This window comes from Oculina patagonica, chromosome 3 (genome assembly GCF_052425735.1).
Source record: "Oculina patagonica isolate OP01 chromosome 3, crgOcupat, whole genome shotgun sequence".
NCBI lineage: Eukaryota > Metazoa > Cnidaria > Anthozoa > Scleractinia > Oculinidae > Oculina > Oculina patagonica.
In genome coordinates, this window is record NC_135760.1 from 28652561 (window position 1) to 28672807 (window position 20247).

Genomic DNA, 20247 nt, shown 5'->3' on the forward strand with positions numbered 1-20247 from the left:
GGTCGTCTTCAAAAACACCAATTATGACGTCACAAGTTTTTATTTCCGACAATTTTCCGACAATTTTTCCGAGCACTCTACGATTATGACAGCCTAAAAAAAGCATTTTTCAACTTGCAATATCTCTGCGATGTAATGACCGATTGCTTTGAAACTTTGGGATATGTTTATTTGGCTCTTAATAAACACATGGGCAAAAAATAACAAAAATTGAAATTTCTGTTCATTTGACCTTTAACTTTTATGAGCTGATTTACGCGCTTTCTGATACCACATGGAAAGCAACGGTTCTTGTCCGATCGCCGAAGTTAAGCCCTGTTGGGCAGGAATAGTACTTGGATGGGTGACCAACTGAAAATACCCCTTGTTGTGGGCTTTTCATTTCTGTTTTTTTTTTCTTACGAAATCAGTAACTTTTCAGGCCCTTCTTTTTTTTTTTTTGTCAACGGCTTTGTTGACTTGCTTCGACTTTGTTCGTTTCATTGTCTCGATCATGATCGATCGGCGCGAGCAAGTCCGAAGGCCGGTCGCGCTTCTCCTTGAAATCCTAACTCGAAATAAACTCGACATCCTGGCTCTAGATTGACCTCTAAGGACAAAGAAGATATACATGCCCTTTGTTTTGTGAGATATATTCAATGTTTGTTTGTTGGTTAGTTTGTTAAAAAAAAAAAAAAAAAAAAAAAAAAAAAAAAACAGAAAAAAAAATCTCGTTACGCCGTTTCTCGTTCCGCCGTTTCGCCGTTCCGCGTTACGCCGTTACGTGGATTACTAACAACCGCGCCGGAGTTTGTTTTGAAATTTGTCAATTAAACAACCGAATTCTACCAGACGTCTTTCTCTCACACATCCTTTATTGCAGTCTGTTCTTCGCCGCCCTTTGTTCTCAGAAAAGTTCTTCGGAGATGCAATTTTATAGCGACAAAATAAGTCCCGAGAAGTGCTTTCGGGAGCTCAACAGCTCCCGTATAATAAAAAGTTTACGGGAAAAAATGGCGTGATTTTCTCCACAGGTAACCAAAATCCCGGCTCGAGATCGACCTCAAAGGATTAAGAAGATATAGAAACCCTTTATTGTGTGCGATATATTTACGGTTTGCTTTTTTGTCTGTCCAGTTTTACGTGATAAAGTCGAGCAACCATCCACAAACAATACTGCGGCCTGTGTGGGATAAAAGGAAACAAAAATATGGTCTGCTGATTCTCAGTTTAGTAACAACCCCAGTCTTATGATAAAGGAAAGTCAAGGGTTTTTTTTATCTCTGTTTCTTTCGTCTTGTCAGACATCTTCTGGACTGAATGTGCTTATTTACTTGATCAAGTTATTGAGTTATTAAAAAAAGTTCTTTCTATATTTTTTTAATTTTTTTTTTTGGTATCCGCATTCTGTCATCCGCCTTTTCTCATCCGCCATCCGCCATCCGCCATCCGCCATCCGCCATCCGCTAGCCGCCAGCCCGCCATCCGGTCCTCTTTTTACAGAGACCCCCAGAGACTAGACATGTCTGCGGTTTTATGCAAATTCAGGTCGTGTCACGTAATTGTAAAACCGTATTTACTCGAATAAGCGCCGCATTTGGGACCAAAAAGTTAATAAGCGCCGCAGACCCGTTGCGGCGCTTATTCAAGGAATTCCTGTTTAACTAAAACAGCACTACAAAGCAACTCTTAAGAAAACTTAGACATTTCTTTCCATCAAAAGCGATGTTTTGCAGTTCAGAGTGATTGTTTTACCGCTCGCCCATTAGTTTTTCTATCCAGCATTCTAACAATGCGTGGTTTTGTAAATGTTGTGAAGGCCACGAACTTTGCCAGGACACCTAGCGCTACTTTTCTCTTTAGCAACAGACGAATACTGATCTGAAAATCAAAAGACGCTGTTTTTAATCACTGTAAAAGAATAAATTCTTTTTATTTTATTTTTATTTTTTTAATGGTTTATTGCAAACAAAAAAGGAAAAGAAGAAGACGGCTACATACAATGTTGTTATTTACCGAACTGAACTTAAAATACAATACAGATACTTAATAAAATAATAGTTACGATACTTGTTAAATAACAAAGCTTATATATAATGCTTGCTTAGTTTGGTTCTTTAACTGCTAAAGTTCGTGTCTTTTTAAACGTTACGTTATTTACAGATAAAGAAGCTATACATACATTAAGGACGAAAAGTAGCAAAAAGGAAAAAAAAAGTAAATAAATGAGTTCAAGGCGACTACAAAGACTGATTGCAGTAAAAAGAAAGCGAGAAAAAAAGAAAAGAATATAAAGTGCCTTACAGAATTTCAGCTGAATTAGAATTTTAGATTTGAATTTGATATTTTGAATTACTTTTTTCGATTGATAGTTTATCTTTTAGAAAGGCTAGGAAGGTTTCGAAGTAGAAGTGTTGTTCATCTCTTGAGGCAGTGTAGATATAATATTTAGCAGTGAGTAAACAGAGGTTTAAACCAAGTCGTAAAGGAAAGTTAATTGTAAAACCATAGATAATGTTTTTCTCGTGTAGCTCAATGAAATCATCATTTTTGACGTTCCACCAAAAAATTTCAAATTTCAATTAAGCGCCGCCCTCGAATAAGCGCCGCACTTGAAAGGCGAAAAATTTAATAAGCGCCGCGGCGCTTATTCGAGTAAATACGGTAAGTGCTGTTTTTGGACGATTCTCTGTTGTTAAACATCGTTACACATTAAACATGCTTATTTAAGTGAAAACAAATTGCTCCGAGACTGTTAATATCGTCTCCAAACAGAAATATATCCAAAAACAGCCCGATTACGATTGCGTGCCCAATCTTTGATTTGCATAAAGCACAGACATTCAATTCCCCAGGGGCCGGGACAACCATCCTGATGCACGTTTAAACTTTGGCGCGTTACAGATCGACCAATCAGAAGTGTTTTCATTGTTTCAACGAACTTCAAATGAGAACAAGCTCTGTTCCAGGGTTACCCAGAGCTCTTCTCGCCGTCAGTCATGCGTAAAGAGTAGAGCTCTGGAGTCGAGAATGAGAAAACTACTGAGACAAACATGCCCTGACTTGCAAGGGTTATGTCATTGGCAAATTAATTCCCCGGGGAATTCCCATTCAGCAAAACACAGGTACTAGGTCTAGTGTTCTTCTCAAATTTGATTTAATTATTTGCTTCAATATTACATTTTCGGAGCTGGTTATTCAATCTTTAAACGGTAATTCAATACAACACTGGATGCTGGTTTAAAAGATTTTTTTGTTTCACGGATCAGGATCGTGGAAATTAAATTTGGCCACCATTAGCATATAAGAAAAATCTCGATGATTTGGTAAGTGCAGAATGCAATATGGAACAATTGAAAGTATGATGTTTTATATATGTTCGTGTTTATTTGCTTTATTTTACTTTCGGAAAAACTGTTCACAGGCTACTTGTATTCTTTCCCAGGTGTTCCTTACGTTAATCTTTGCAAACGTAACACGACACTTTTGTTCGTTTGTAACAAAATACTTTTGTTTCCATTGAAAATGCCGTAACATGAAACTCTTGTTTTTTGTTTGTTTTACGGCGACATCGATGACATTTGTTTAATTTAATTAAGTTACCATTTAAACTGCACGAAAGACGATTCTCAAAAACTAAAGAACAAATCTAATCAAAAAACATCTTTTTCGAAAGGGTTTTTAAAACGCAGTTCAGCTAGGATATCTCTTTCCTGGTTATGAGGAGTTTCACGCCGAAAATCCCGGTGCAAGTTTTTGCATTCCTAAAATGATTACGAAAACGCTATGAAAGTCTAAAAATCTAATTTAATTAATTTGTGGTTTTCACTTGGCGCCACGAAGTCTGCAGGAATCCTACTACAAACACGCAATACAAGTGATGTTCATGAGAGTTCCAGCAAAATACGTAGACTAAACTGCGCATGCGTTTGGCGTAAAGAACGTTGCCCTAGAACGTCGAGTAGTACCACAAGGAGAGCAAAGGGTTTTCTGAAACAAATATATACGTTTGAGATCTTCACATGAAAGTAACGTAGATGTGCTCCAGGTTTTACCTAGGGGTACGGTCAGGTGCTCCCCACCCCCACCCCTCCACAAGGAATAATTAATTAATTGATATTAATTAATTAATTGGCGATTAAAAGTTTACACATTAGCGCGTTAGGGGTTTAGACGACAGCCCACCAAACCATCACAAAAGTGCATTCTGCACTAAAAATGTTTAATTTCGGATGGAACTAGTCAACCATGAAATTGTTTGTCAGTCGCAACATTGTTCGACGCAGGTAAAGGGGATAAGGGGAGGGGGGTGCATTTTTTGTTCGCCCCACATGGCTCCTCTAAAGTGCTTGAGCCGTTCAACAACGGTACACAGAACTCACTAGTTTTCAGGTTTATTCCGCAGCTAAAACTCACTAAATAACTCACAGTATGCTCACAGTTCAACTCGCTGCTTCGTCTCTCCAGTTTCTGAGAAAGTCCCTACCCGTGCTCATGACCATATTTGGTTATACATTTGATTGTTGCAAACTATGGGGGTGGGGGTCCGTAAAAACTCCCGTACACAACTCCCCTAAAAATTGTAGCTCAATTTTTACAATCATGTTACTCAAAAGATAGTTCGATTTTCTTTTACGACAGTTCCGTATACTTAATGACAGTCCGATTTACTTGACAACAGTCCGGTTTACACAATGACAGTCTGCTTTATCAACAACAGTCCGGTTTGCTCGACGACAGTCCGGTTTACACAGTGACAGTCCGCTTTATCAACAATAGTCCGGTTTGCTCGAGGACAGTTCGCTTTACTCAATGACAGTCCAGTTTATCAATCCTCCTCCTCCTCTGCATGCATCTGTTCTGCAATTCTCTTGGCAGCCCTCTGAGCTGCAGTTCTTCTTGGTCTCTGGCTTCTTAAGTCAACTTGTTGTCTCCTCCTTGAAGTCACGCAGGACGTCCAGCTGATCATTCTCACCCCGATCCTCAACCCCCAGTACATCTAAACTGTAAAGTTTCTCATAGTCATTAACCTCTCTCAAGTACATGCAGGTGCTGCCACTCCCATATTCATCTCCACCATGGACCACCCAACCAAACGATGTCTCTTCCACTAGGGGCTCTCCTCGCTTCCCTTTAAACACTCTCTCCGTCCTTATTCTGCTGTAAATGCTATCTCTAAGAATGAGATGTATCTGGTGTTCTCCCGTAGATGTCATGTAGAACCTCTTGTCTTGTGTATGCGAGTACTTCAGTTTCAGCTGGTTCATGTCTGGCCTTCTCACTGTGGTAAAGTCCACTAACTTTGAGCCAGTGAATTCAATTTCTTCACATGATTTTCCGTCCAGTGATTCAATGCGGGTGTCAAAGATTGGCATGGACTGGACTTTGGTTCCATTGACCGTCAAGATTTCACGGGTCTCATGACGAGTTGGCTTCAACTTTAAGTGTAATACTCCATAATTTTCGAGCTTTTTTAAAAGTTCGCGGACACCGTACCTCACCGATTTCGCTGAAATTTGGCATGCAGTCTTGTCTTAGGGTCCTAACTACCAAATGGATATTAAAAAGTTTCAATTCTTTTTATTTTGGAAAATATCGAGAAGGCCGATTTGAAGCGTCTGTGACGGCCCGCCAACATGGCGGATCGAAGGTGTTCTTGTTAGTTCGACACTGAACCTGCCGTCACAGTTTCTCGATCATACTTGGCATAGTTATAAAGAACTATCTTTCTTCTTTCTATATATCAAAATAGATTTGGCAAATGTTGAGTTTGGATGATCAACGGCTAAGAAGTTCGAAGGTATGTTAACGATGTTTTGAACAGTCTCAAATTTACTACAAAATGAAAGGCTTATAACTCCATTGTTATCTCGATTTAGAACAAGCCATTTACCATGAACAAAGCCTGTTCATTGGTGAATTGATTCCATTAATAAAAAAATTGGGGAAATGTAACCGTTAAGAATAAAAAATTATGGAACCTCTAGTAAATTGGCCATTTCAGCGCCAATTCAGCGGATCAGCTCATTTAACAGCAAATAATCGGGAGAAACATGAAAGGGTTACAGTCGTTTATAATAAGCAGTTTTCAGGTATTCTTTGCATATCTTAAACAAATACATAATCTTTGCCAAAGATATGGCGATTTTTGAGCGTACGATCGTTTCTCCAAATTTTTATGTCGGCAACTTTATTTTATTTGTTGTCGAGATTATACGCTGTTGTTATTCAAGTATTCGTTTCACAAGAACTTCTGTTGCTCGCATTTCCCAAATCACTGTGGTTAAGAAATTGCCCATTCCGTAACAGGGTCATTCTTACTTTTTCTTTAAAAATTACTAGGAAAGCAAGAATGCCATAGAACGGTTTTATACTAGTGAAAATACCTGTCAGACATAACTTCAACGGTTTGTGTTATCTGGCTGTTTTCACAAATATGCAAATTTAGGAGTTCTTAAAGACATTTAAAGTGCCTATCTTTAACTATTTCACGCTTAAAGATTCCTCTAAATCTTTTCGCCTACCTTTAGGACAAACGAAGTTTTGTGTCTCCAAGCAGAATGCTCGTTATCAGCAATGAAAGTCGAAGAGATACAGAAGCTCGAGTAAAATTCTAACTGCTGTGAAATGAACATCGTTTGAGCTTGACGTGTATTTATAGATTGCTCATTTAACTGTTGTTATTCAAATATTCGTTTCACAAGAACTTCTGTTGCTCGCATTTCGCAAATCACTGTTTAAGAAATTGCCCATTCCGTAACAGGGTCATTCTTACTTTTTCTTTAAAAATTACTAGGAAAGCAAGAATGCCATAGAACGGTTTTATACTAGTGAAAATACCTGTCAGACATAACTTCAACTGTTTGTGTTATCTGGCTGTTTTCACAAATATGCAAATTTAGGAATTCTTAAAGTGCCTATCTTTAACTATTTCACGCTTAAAGATTCCTCTAAATCTTTTCGCCTACCTTTTGGCCAAACGAAGTTTTGTGTCTCCAGGCAGAATGCTCGTTATCAGCAATGAAAGTCGAAGAGATACAGAAGCTCGAGTAAAATTCTAACTGCTGTGAAATGAACATCGTTTGAGCTTGACGTGTATTTATAGATTGCGCTCGAGCTCCGTTAATTAAGTTTATTCATTTGGCGATCAGATAAAAATCAATGAATGATCAGAGTTATTAAAGTCCATTTCTAAGCACGAGAGACACGGAAGTTTGTTTCAGAAGCATTTATGCATAGAAATACCGGTTTACTTTTGAGCGGGAAATCTGCATTTATAATAGTTGGGAGTTTGGGGTGTTTTTTTGGTGTTGTTTTTTTTGAGGGGGCTCGGGGGGGGGGAGGGGGGAGGGGGGTGTGGAAGTGGTGCCTTCGTATCCTCTTTTGTTCTTTTACACAGTGGCCTGAATTTGGAACAGTTCGGGGAATTGATTATCAATTACTCTTCGTTATGCCATGTCACCCCTTAATGTGGGAGCGTCGTGCCTCAATTTACGATAAAAAAATTTATGGCCGCCCGGTCCATTTATGTAGTTCTCCGCCAGGTCTCTCAATAGGCAGGTTACGAGCCTAGTGGCCCATCCAGCCGGAGCTCATACCGGTTTCCGCAACGTGAAGCGACAACGAGTATTTTTTACTCCACCCGGATGGGATGCTATTCCATCGCAGGGTTACCTCCCTTCCCGAAAAGCTAAAGATTGACTGGTAATCATTTTTTAACTGGGTAAGGAAAGGGACTCTGGGAGTTGAGAGGCTTTCCAAAGAACTTAACGCATTGTCCCCCAAAAGCTCTATCCAGGACTGTTTGGTCCAGAGTCCAGCGCAGTGACCATTGTTAGGCCATCACGCTCCCCAACCGTGTAAGTAAGTGCAAAAATCTGCTTTATAAGCCCTGGGGTTGTACAGTTTGGTACGAAATGTGGGCTTTTAAATGTGGTAGGTCTTATATCCGTGGTTGGGGTGCGGTGGCTTAAAGCGAAATTAAAAAAACTTCTTGTTTTCTGAAAAACGTTTTTATAAACTGATTTGAATTACATTAATGAATTAAAGGGACAGTGTCACCAAGATTTAATAAAATTTAAAACTCTCAAGACGGTAACCTGGTAGGAAAAAAGTGGCCTTAAACTTTGACAGTTGACTTGGAAGAAATATATGGGCCTTGAATTGGGAGGGCTTATGAGAGAAAAGGATAAAAAGGGGGAATTTCACAGAATCTGCTCAACAGCGTACTCTCGAACAGCTTTCATTTATCTGCCCACTGTCTTTTCTCTCTCCAGGTTTTAGTAAGGCCAGACCGCTATGAGTGGATTTACAATTCATATTAACACTTTTTTGAGATTTTTAAATCCCGGTTCGAGCTTTGGGGGGATATTGCGTTGAGTTCTTCGGAAAGCCTCTGTACTATCATACCGTATCTACTCGAATAAGCGCTGCCCCCGAATAAGCGCCGCCCTCGAATAAGCGCCGCCCCCGGCGCCGCAGTCCCGATGCGGCGCTTATTCAAGGAAATCTGCATGTTTAACTAGAAACAGAACTACAAAGCAACTCTTAAACAAACTTGGACATTTCTTTCCATCAAAAGCGACGTTCTGCAGTTCAAAATGCTTGTTTTACCGCTCAGTTTTTCTATTGAACATTCTTCAGTACAATCTTCAGCAAGAGACGACTTTTGGCAATCAGGGGACCCTATTTTAATAAATGTAAAGGATTAGATTCTTTGTGGCGTCAAACTTTTTAATAAGCGCCGCCCTCGAATAAGCGCCGCACTGGAGGCGTGAAAAATTTAATAAGCGCCGCGGCGCTTATTCGAGTAATTACGGTAGTCCCTTTCTTCACCTAGCTAGGTCGGCGATAAGGACATACGTGATGTAAGTCATGACGCATCACGAGAGGTGTCCTTATGGCCATGGAGCTCGAGAGGTTCGACTTTAATAAAAAAAAGTCCGAGATAACAAAAACAGCCAAGTTCTCACCTGCTTTTTTTTGTAAAAATCTGGACGAAAAACATTTGTATCTTTTAACTTTCCCCAAAAAAGAATTGATTCGAAATTCATTTCAAATCAATGAGGAAAACGTGTTAGCTTCACTGTCATGTTGTTCTTGCCGCGAGTAAGCCACGCCTTCTTCGAACACGATAATTACTGATGACACAAACGTAAAGTCATGTTCATTTCAAAATCAGCTCGCATTATGCTTATTAACAGATGAGCTCTTTTGTTCAACATTCAGACCACTGTGTCAGAGATCTAAAGAGGATTCGGAGGCACCACTTCCACCCCCTCCCCCCGCCTTCCTACAACAACACCAAAAAAAAAAAAAACTCCCAGCTATTATAAATGCAGATTTACTGCTAGAAGCCGAGTATTTTTTAACCGCGTCAGTCAATAATAAACCGGTATTTCTATGCATAAATGCTTCTGAAACAAACTTCCGTGTCTCTCGTGCTTAGAAATGGACTTTAATAACTCTGATCATTCATTGATTTTTATCTGATCGCCAAATGAATAAACACATTTAAAAGCCCACATTTTGTACCAAACTGTACAACCCCAGGGCTTATACAAGCAGATTTTTGCACTTTCTTTCACGGTTGGGGAGCGTGATGGCCTAACAATGGTCACTGCGCTGGACTCTGGACCAAACAGTCCTGGATAGAGCTTTTGGGGGACAATGCGTTAAGTTCTTTGGAAAGCCTCTCAACTCCCAGAGTCCCTTTCCTTACCCAGGTTAAAAAATGATTGCCAGTCAATCTTTAGCTTTTCGGGAAGGGAGGTAACCCTGCGATGGAATAGCATCCCATCCGGGTGGAGTAAAAAATACTCGTTGTCGCTTCACGTTGCGGAAACCGGTATGAGCTCCGGCCGGATGGGCCACTAGGCTCGTAACCTGCCTATTGAGAGACCTGGAGGAGAACTACATAAATGGACCGGGCGGCCATAAATTTTTTTATCGTGAATTGAGGCGCGGCGCTCCCACATTAAGGGGTGACATGGCATAACGAAGAGTAATTGATAATCCATTCCCCGAACGGTTCCAAATTCAGGCCACTGTGTAAAAGAACAAAAGAGGATACCAAGGCACCACTTCCACACCCCCCTCCCCTCCCCCCCGAGCCCCTCAAAAAAAAAAAAAACAACACCAAAAAACACCCCAAACTCCCAGCTATTATAAATGCAGATTTACCTCTCAAAAATAAACCGGTATTTCTATGCATAAATGCTTCTGAAACAAACTTCCGTGTCTCTCGTGCTTAGAAATGGACTTTAATAACTCTGATCATTCATTGATTTTATCTGATCGCCAAATGAATAAACTTAATTAACGGAGCTCGAGCGCAATCGATAAATACACGTCAAGCTCAAACGATGTTCATTTCACAGCAGTTAGAATTGTAATGTAATGTTTAATAGACACTCATTTACTCGAGACACTCATAGACACTCATTTACTCGAGCTTCTGTATCTCTTCGACTTTCATTGCTGATAACGAGCATTCTGCCTGGAGACACAAAACTTCGTTTGGCCAAAAGGTAGGCGAAAAGATTTAGAGGAATCTTTAAGCGTGAAATAGTTAAAGATAGGCACTTTAAGAATTCCTAAATTTGCATATTTGTGAAAACAGCCAGATAACACAAACAGTTGAAGTTATGTCTGACAGGTATTTTCACTAGTATAAAACCGTTCTATGGCATTCTTGCTTTCCTAGTAATTTTTAAAGAAAAAGTAAGAATGACCCTGTTACGGAATGGGCAATTTCTTAAACAGTGATTTGGGAAATGCGAGCAACAGAAGTTCTTGTGAAACGAATACTTGAATAACAACAGCGTATAATCTCGACAACAAATAAAATAAAGTTGCCGACATAAAAATTTGGAGAAACGATCGTACGCTCAAAAATCGCCATATCTTTGGCAAAGATCACGTATCTGTTTAAGATAAGCAAAGAATACCTGAAAACTGCTTATTATAAACGACTGTAACCCTTTCATGTTTCTCCCGATTATTTGCTGTTAAATGAGCAATCTATAAATACACGTCAAGCTCAAACGATGTTCATTTCACAGCAGTTAGAATTTTACTCGAGCTTCTGTATCTCTTCGACTTTCATTGCTGATAACGAGCATTCTGCTTGGAGACACAAAACTTCGTTTGTCCTAAAGGTAGGCGAAAAGATTTAGAGGAATCTTTAAGCGTGAAATAGTTAAAGATAGGCACTTTAAGAATTCCTAAATTTGCATATTTGTGAAAACAGCCAGATAACACAAACAGTTGAATTTTTGTCTGACAGGTATTTTTACTAGTATAAAACCGTTCTATGACATTCATGCTTTCCTAGTAATTTTTAAAGAAAAAGTAAGAATGACCCTGTTACGGAATGGGCAATTTCTTAAACAGTGATTTGGGAAATGCGAGCAACAGAAGTTCTTGTGAAACGAATATTGAATAACAACAGCGTATAATCTTGACAACAAATAAAATAAAGTTGCCGACATAAAAATTTGGAGAAACGATCGTACGCTCAAAAATCGCCATATCTTTGGCAAAGATCATGTATTTGTTTCAGATAAGCAAAGAATACATGGAAACTGCTTATTATAAACGACTGTAACCCTTTCATGTTTCTCCCGATTATTTGCTGTTAAATGAGCTGATCCGCTGAAATGGCGCTGAAATGGCGCTGAAATGGCCAATTTACTAGAGGTTCCATAATTTTTTTATTCTTAACGGTTACATTTCCCCAATTTTTTTATTAATGGAATCAATTCACCAATGAACAAGCTTTGTTTATGGTAAATGGCTACTTCTAAATCGAGATAACAGTGGAGTTATTAGCCTTTCATTTTGTAGTAAATTTGAGACTGTTCAAAACATCGTTAACATACCTTCGAACTTCTTGGCCGTTGATCATCCAAACTCAACATTTGCCAAATCTATTTTGATATATAGAAAGAAGAAAGATAGTTCTTTATAACTATGCCAAGTAAGATCGAGAAACTGTGACGGCAGGTTCAGTGTCGAACTAACAAGAACACCTTCGATCCGCCATGTTGGCGAGCCGTCACGGACGCTTCAAATCGGCCTTCTCGATATTTTCCAAAATAAAAAGAATTGAAACTTTTTATTATCCATTTGGTAGTTAGGACCCTAAAACAAGACTGCATGCCAAATTTCAGCGAAATCGGTGAGGTACGGTGTCCGATCAAAGTTCGAATCTTATAGAATATGACAATTAACATCTTGACTGCTTCACGAGAGATTAAATTGCGTGCAGATCCTGTGTCCAGGTAGACCCAAAGAACCTGTCCTTCGATGCTCACAGGAATTATGGCGGGTAGTACTCTCTCCTCTGCATAATTAGTGTAGCCAGTCAGTGAAACCCCATTCGCACCGCTGCTTTCTCTCTCCTCTCTGTCGCATATGCTAGTATGATGCTTGTATTTGCACTTAAGGCACCCACGCCTCTGGCACTGGTCTGCTCTGTGGTTTGCACGCTAACAGTTAAAGCATAAATTATGATCCACAAAGAACTTCTTCCTGTTCTCCACTTTTGCAAAGCGTCAATTAAATGTTCCATAGACCACTCCTCCCAATTCTCATCAACTCGTACTAGGTCTGGTTTGACGTGCGGCAGTTTGTTGATCGTATTCATTACAAACCCTTGTCATTTCTCAGCTCCTTCAAGTGTTTGGAGAGCGTCATAGTTATTACTCAGTCTCTCGTAAAACGCTTGTATTTTGAAATAATTCGTTCCTTTGACCAGAGGTAGGTTGATAATTTCGTCTATGTGAGGATGCGAGTATTGATGACGACTTTAGTTTGACCGAATTCCTTTTTAAGTCGTTCCCATGCCGTCTTATAACTCATACTGCCAGGTTTCAGGTTTGCAATTCGGTCTCTCACCTTCAGCCCGACAGATTCTAGCAGATAGCCGAATTTCTCTTCGTCAGAAATTGACTTGGCATCAACTTGAGTTAGGAACATGTTTTCAAATCTCACCCAGTCGCCAGCAGTACCTTTGAACGGTGTCATCTTAAGTTTCGGCAGTTTAGTCGTGCTGAAAACGGCGGTTTTCTCCATTTCTAATTTCTTCTCCGCTACCCGCAATTCTGCTTCGAGCTTTTCCTTCCATAACTCACGCTCGTGGTTCTGTTGTCTTTCACGGAGCTCGCATCGTCGCCACTCGTCCTCCATCTGTTGTTCCCGTTTCGAATCTTCTTTTCGCCGCTCAATTTCCTCTTCTTTTTCGCTCAGACACTTTCCAAGCCTCTCCTAGTCGATAACAAACGCTGCATATTTGGATTTGGTGTCTTTCTTCCACTGTCTCACAGAACGAGATGTCACTCCTCGCTCGATTTTCAACTCTTCTGTCTGTGAAATAAGATCCGATAGTTTCGCGATAATTTTCTCGGCTCGTTTGTTGACGATATCCATCTCAGCAAAGTCCCCGAGTTCAATTAGTTCTCCTGTCTCCTCCAAGAATCTCTCCTCAATCTCTCGAACGAGACGTTGTTCGTCTTCGCTGGGGCTGGCTTCTCCTTCGTCGTCGCTCATGTTTGTTTTGCTTCTTGTTTAGCCCGGTTGTTTTGATCCTGGTCGTTTGTATCCTGGTCCCGGCACCAAAAGTGAGCCGTTCAACAACGGTACACAGAACTCACTAGTTTTCAGGTTTATTCCGCAGCTAAAACTCACTAAATAACTCACAGTATGCTCACAGTTTAACTCGCTGCTTCGTCTCTCCAGTTTCTGAGAAAGTCACTACACGTGCTCATGACCATATTTGGTTATACATTTGATTGTTGCAAACTATGGGGGTGGGGGTCCGTAAAAACTCCCGTACATGCTCACGAGACCAGCGTAGTTGTAAGCTCTAAGAGCTCTTGTTAACTGCGCTGCGCAGTTCTTGCTCTGCACGGGGTTTATTATTATTTTTCGTTTTGTCGGTGACCTGCACCAAACCTCCACTCGGTCAGGCTCAAGGCTCAAGGAAATTCTAAATTTTCATGCGTCGAAAGAAAAATATATTTCAGCGGACCAGAATCTGTGAATAAATACCATTACGTTGGTGTAAAAGAATGTGCTGACATGACAAGTTTCACTTTCGATCGACTAGACCTCGAGTCACGTAATTTTTCAAAGCTATTATCAGCTTAGCTGCTACCTTTCAAATCTTTGCGAATCCATTAATCTCTACTTACAAAATTCAGTGTGGAGTATTTTGAAGCGTTTGAATCGAAGAAAATATTAAAATTTCACGCTTTAAATAAATACGCTTTAGCGGGCAAGAATTTACATTTATTAACTGCGCTGCGCAGTTCTTGCTCTGCACGGGGTTTATTATTATTATTATTATTATTATTATTATTATTATTATTATTATTATTATTATTATTTTTAGTTTTGTTGGTGACCAGACGCAGACCTCCACTCGATCGAGGTTATGTCACGCGATGTTTAGAAGCTATAAATCAGTAACAAATGGAAACAAATGGTTATTCTTTGTCTTTACAAAGAATGTTTAGTGTGAAATATTCGATTTTGAAGCGTTTGACTAATGGAAAATACTTAATTTCGGCGCTTTCAAAGAGAATTATAATTCAGCGGGACAGAATCTGTGAATAAATACAATTACGTTGGTTAAAAAGAATGTGCTGACATGACAAGTTTCACTTTCGATCGGCTAGACCTCGCGTCACGTAATTTTTCAAAGCTATTATAAGCTACCTTTCAAATCTTTGCGAATCCTTTGGTCTTTACATAAAAAAAAAAAACAGTGTGAAGTTTTTCGAAGCGTTTGAATCAAAGAAAATACTAAAATTTCATGCTTTGAAAGAAAAATACGAGTTAGCGGGCAAGAATTTACATTTATTTACATTACGTTTGTGTCCTGGAATGTGCTGGCGTTGGCAAGTTTCATTTTCACAAGGCTTTGATGACGATAGGCAAGAATCACGCAATGCTCTGAAAGCTTTAAATCTGCTACAAATGGAAACCAAACAAATCCTTTAGTCTTAAACTAGCATGTTAAGTGTGAAATATTCGAATTTTTAGCGTTATGTATTTTTGAAGCTGTGTCATCTAGAGGATTTCTGAAATCTGAAGGAAAACCACTGAGATAAACATGTAAGGCTTACTTCACGGGTAAAATTAATTCCCCGGGGAATTCCCATTCAGCTAAAAGCAGCTCTGGTGTTCTTCTTAAATTTGATTTAATTATTTGCTTCAATATTTCATTTTCGGAGTGAGTTATTCAATCTTTAAACGGAAATTTGATACAACACTTGATGCTGATGTAAAAGATTTTTTGGTTTCACAGATCAGGATCGTGGGAATCAAATTTGGCCAGCATTAGCATATAAGAAAAATAATTAATTGCGGATGGAACTAGTCAACCATGAAATGTCACACAAGGTGTTTTCTTACCATTTTGTTTGTCAGTCGCGACATTTTTTGACGTGACGCGGGTAAAGGGGATGGGGGGTGGGGGTCATTTTTTATTCCCCCCACATGGCTCCCCTAGGGTGGTCACGTGACCAGCGCAGTTTTAAGCTCTAAGAGCTTCTTGTTAACTGCGCTGCGCAGTTCTTGCTCTGCAGGGGGTTTATTAACTGCGCTGCGCAGTTCTTGCTCTGCACGTCCTTTTTTTTTTTTTTTAACTGCGCTGCGCAGTTCTTGCTCTGCACGTCCTTTTTTTTTTTTTTTTTTTTTCTCAGTGACCAGACTGATGCCCCCGCTCGGCCAGGCTGATCTCACGCAAGGTTTAAAAGCTAGAAAACACTTACTAATGGGAAATTTTCAAATGCTTTGGTCTTAATAAGCATATTTAGCGTGAGATGTCCGATTTTGAAGCGTTTTATTCAAACAAAATTCTAAATTTTCATGCGTCGAAAGAAAAATATATTTCAGCGGGCCAGAATCTGTGAATAAATACCATTACGTTGGTGTTAAAGAATGTGCCGACATGACAAGTTTCACTTTCGATCGGCTAGACCTCAAGTCACGTAATTTTTCAAAGCTATTATCAGCAGCTACCTTTCAAATCTTTGCGAATCCATTAATCTTTACTTACAAAATTCAGTGTGAAGTATTTTGAAGCGTTTGAATCAAAGAAAATACTAAAATTTCACGCTTTAAAAAAAATACGCTTAAGCGGACAAGAATTTATATTTATTTACATTACGTTTGTGTCCTGGAATGTGCTGGCGTTAGCAAATTTTTACTTTCACAAGGCACTGATCGGCAAGAATCACGCAATGTTCTGAAAGCTTTAAATCTGCTACAAACGAAAACTAAACAAATCCTCTGGTCTAAACTTAGCGACTTTTTAGCGTTATATATTTTTGGAGCTGTGTCATCTAGAGGATTTCTGAAATCTGATGGAAAACCACTGAGACAAACATGCCCTGACTTGCAAGGGTTACGTCATTGGTAAATTAATTCCCCGGGGAATTCCCATTCAGCAAAACACAGGTCTAGTGTTCTTCTCAAATTTGATTTAATTATTTGCTCCAATATTCCATTTTCGGAGCTGGTTATTCAATCTTTAAACGGTAATTCAATGCAACACTGGATGCTGATTTAAAAGATTTTTTTGTTTCACGGATCAGGATCGTGGGAATTAAATTTGGCCACCATTAGCATATGAGAAAAATATTTAATTTCGGATGGAACTAGTCAACCATGAAATGTCACGCAAGGTGTTTTCTTACCATCTTGTTTGTCAGTCGCAACATTGTTCGACGCAGGTAAAGGGGATAAGGGGGCGGGGGGGGGGGCAGTGCATTTTTTGTTCCCCCCACATGGCTCCCCTAAAGTGCTCACGAGACCAGCGCAGTTGTAAGCTCTAAGAGCTCTTGTTTTTTCTCAGTGACCAGACTGATGCCCCCGCTCGGCCAGGCTGGGGTCACGCAAGGTTTAAAAGCTAGAAAACACTTACTAATGGGAAATTTTCAAATGCTTTGGTCTTAATAAGGATGTTTAGCATGAGATGTCCGATTTTAAAGCGTTTTATTCAAACAAAATTCTAAATTTTCATGCCTCGAAAGAAAAATATATTTCAGCGGGCCAGAATCTGTGAATAAATACCATTACGTTGGTGTTAAAGAATGTGCTGACATGACAAGTTTCACTTTCGATCGGCTAGACATCGAGTCACGTAATGTAAAGGGAATCGTTTGGTCTTTACTTAACAAATATATTGTGAAGTATTTCTCTCTTAAGTGTAATCTATTTTTTGGCTGTACCATTGAAAGGATTTTAGAGATATGAAGAAAAATTCCCTTCACAAACATGCCCTGACTTGTAACGCTTACGTCATTCGGTAGGCTAGGGAAATTCCCAATACCATTACGTTGTTGTCAAAGAATGTGCTAGCTGACATGACAACTCTCACTTTGACAACTTTGCGTATCCTCTGATCTTTTTCTCCTTTTTTGTCTTTACAAAGACTGTTAAGTGTGAATTATTCGATTTTGAAGCGTTTGATTCATGGAAAATGATAAATTTCCACGCTTTCAAAGAGAAATATAATTTAGCGGGACAGAATCTGTGAATAACTACAAATACGTTGGTGTAAAAGAATGTGCTGATATGACAAGTTTCACTTTCGATCGGCTAGACATCGAGTCACGTAATGTTTTAAAGCTATTAATCAGCTACCTTTCAAATCTTTGCGAATCCTTTGGTCTTTTATGCCAAAGGCTTTTTTTCCACTGTCAGGATGTGGATATTTTTTATTTTATTTTTTTTTTTTATTTTTTCCCCATTTCACTTCAGATTGTTCAATATTTTTTAGTTATCTTTTTTTCATTCGCCCGCCATGGCTCCCGTAGGGTGGTCACGTGACCAGCGCAGTTTTAAGCTCTAAGAGCTTCTTGTTTTTTTTAGTTTTGTCGGTGACCAGACGCAGACCTCCACTCGGTCGAGGTTATGTCACGCGATGTTTAGAAGCTATAAATCAGTAACAAATGGAAACAAATGGTTATTCTTTGTCTTTACAAAGAATGTTTAGTGTGAAATATTCGAATTTGAAGCCTTTGACTCATGAAAAATACTAAATTTCCACGCTTTCAAAGAGAAATGTAATTCAGCGGGCCAGAATCTGTGAATAGATACCATTACGTTGGTGGAAAAAAATGTGCTGACATGACAAGTTTCACTTTCGATCGGCTAGACCTCGAGTCACGTAATTTTTCAAAACTATTAATCAGCTACCTTTCAAATCTTTGCGAATCCTTTGGTCTTTACTAAACAAATTTATTGCATAGTATTTCTCTTTTAAGCGTAATCTATTTTTAGGCGATGACAAATCGCCTTGTGCTGTGGCCCTAGTTTGGTGTGAGAATTACCCTCGTCCCCAGGTTCTTCTCGGCAAGGAATTTTCGAGGTTAAGGATTGGTACCTAAACACATGCGACACGTTTATCTGCATTCTCGTCCCCATATGGAGACCAGAATGGTCAAGTTTAGGACAAGAAATCACCGCAAAGAACACAAAGCAAAATACCAGAAAATACTCCTTGAAAGTTAGAAAGGACTTATACAAGATATAAACGAAAGAGTCAAATTATATTTGGCGAGTTCTATTAGATTCAGTATAAAACAGACTTCTTTTACAATTTTTTTCTGTTTAAAACAATTACGAGACCGCGTTTGACCTCGGTCGTTCAAGAGATTTATCTTATATCATATATCAGGCTTAAAGGAGATGTCACGCAAGGAGATAACACAACTTTTTATTTTGATGAACAGTCATTTAATACAGAAGTTGTCATGTTATTTAGTGTACGTTATTTTTTTTAACAAATTTTCTGAAATATTAAAGATATTTATTTAAATGTCATCGCCTCTGCATGCACTGCATGCCGTTTATTAGGCTGTGTTATTGAAAGGATTTTAAAGATATGAAGAAAAATTCTCTTCACAAACATGCCCTGACTTATACCGCTTACGTCATTTGGTAGGCTAGGGGAATACCCTCTGTGCTAAAAACGGCTTCAGCGTCCACGCGTGGGAATTCGGCCAGAATTTGCATAAAAGAAAAATAATTAATGGCGTCTGGAACTAGTCAACCATGAAATGTCACACAAGGTGTCTTTTTTTATCATCATGTTTGTCACTCGCTACATTTTAACAACCGCCTATTGTAATACAGAAAGAGGGGCAACAAGCCGGAAGGCGAGATCTGGCCAAGTAAGAAAATTCAATTTTTTTGATTGGCTCTTTCAAAGCATGGCTGTCACAGCGCTAAAATTTGAACGTGCGATGCGGCCCCAAGAGAATTCAATGTCTGTTTTTTATGCAAATTATAGATCATGCACGCAATCATAATATATTCGTTTTTGAGACGTTTCGTTGTTTACAGTCGGCCTCAAAAGACAAGACGATTTCGTTTTAGTTGTTTGTAGCATTATAAAGCTATTTCTGACGAATAACGATGTTTAAAAACAGAGAATCCGCCGTAAGAATATTTATGTTTGATTACGTGACCGGATCTAATTTGCATAAAATCTAGACATGTCTCGCCGCCAAATAAACAATTTTTTTAAATCAAATAAATATTTTTACCCGACCTAAAGCTTTCATGATTGCCTTCTGCTTAATTCTTTAGTAAAATACTCTGCTAGATATTATTCCTGGAAAGACGAGAATGGTAAAGCATTCGTTATTCATTTGGTTGAGGATTGGATATTCATTTGATTGCCCATTCTCGTCCCCAGAGGCCGCGATCCTTCTGGTCAGCACCCGGGTGCTGACCAGAAGGATCGCGGCCTCTGGGGACAAGAATGTTGATTGCCATTTTCTTAGAATTGTCTAGGGCATGCGCAATTGACTCGCCTGCCACATTCCTGACAGGCAATCACGTGGTGCAAATCGGATTTGACCAGATCTCGCCTTCTGCTTCGCCCACGAGATCTGGGAACGAGATTATTCTGTGCAAAGAGAGAATACTATCGAAATTCTCACGGATACTTACGTTCCTGGCGTGAAGCCAGACGCCAGACGTAATGAAATCAATATTCGGGGTTTGTTTCGAAAGCGGGTGTTTTTTTTAGGGCGACCATAATTTGTTTGAGGCGGGTTAGGGTAAGGGGGGGGGGGGGGTCAACTTTTATGGCAAAGGCTTTTTTTTCCACTGTCAGGATGTGGAATTATTTATTTATTTATTTATTTATTTATTTTATTTTTTCCCCATTTCACTTCAAGTTGTTCAATATTTTTTAGTTATCTTTTTTTCACTCCCCCGCCATGGCTCCCTTAGGGTGGTCACGTG

At 39.3% G+C, this 20247-nt stretch overlaps 1 protein-coding gene across 1 annotated transcript; it reads right to left on the reverse strand.

The window, feature by feature from the left end:
* Positions 1-4249: 4249 nt before the first annotated feature.
* On the reverse strand, positions 4250-14119 carry LOC144645776 (uncharacterized). The gene is made up of 2 exons (XM_078505323.1): positions 12207-14119; positions 4250-5417 (listed from the first exon to the last, which is right to left on the reverse strand). The coding sequence occupies exons 1-2, from the start codon at positions 12213-12215 to the stop codon at positions 4899-4901; spliced, it is 528 nt and encodes a 175-aa protein (XP_078361449.1). The 5' UTR covers positions 12216-14119; the 3' UTR covers positions 4250-4898.
* Between the last annotated feature and the right edge of the window lie 6128 nt (positions 14120-20247).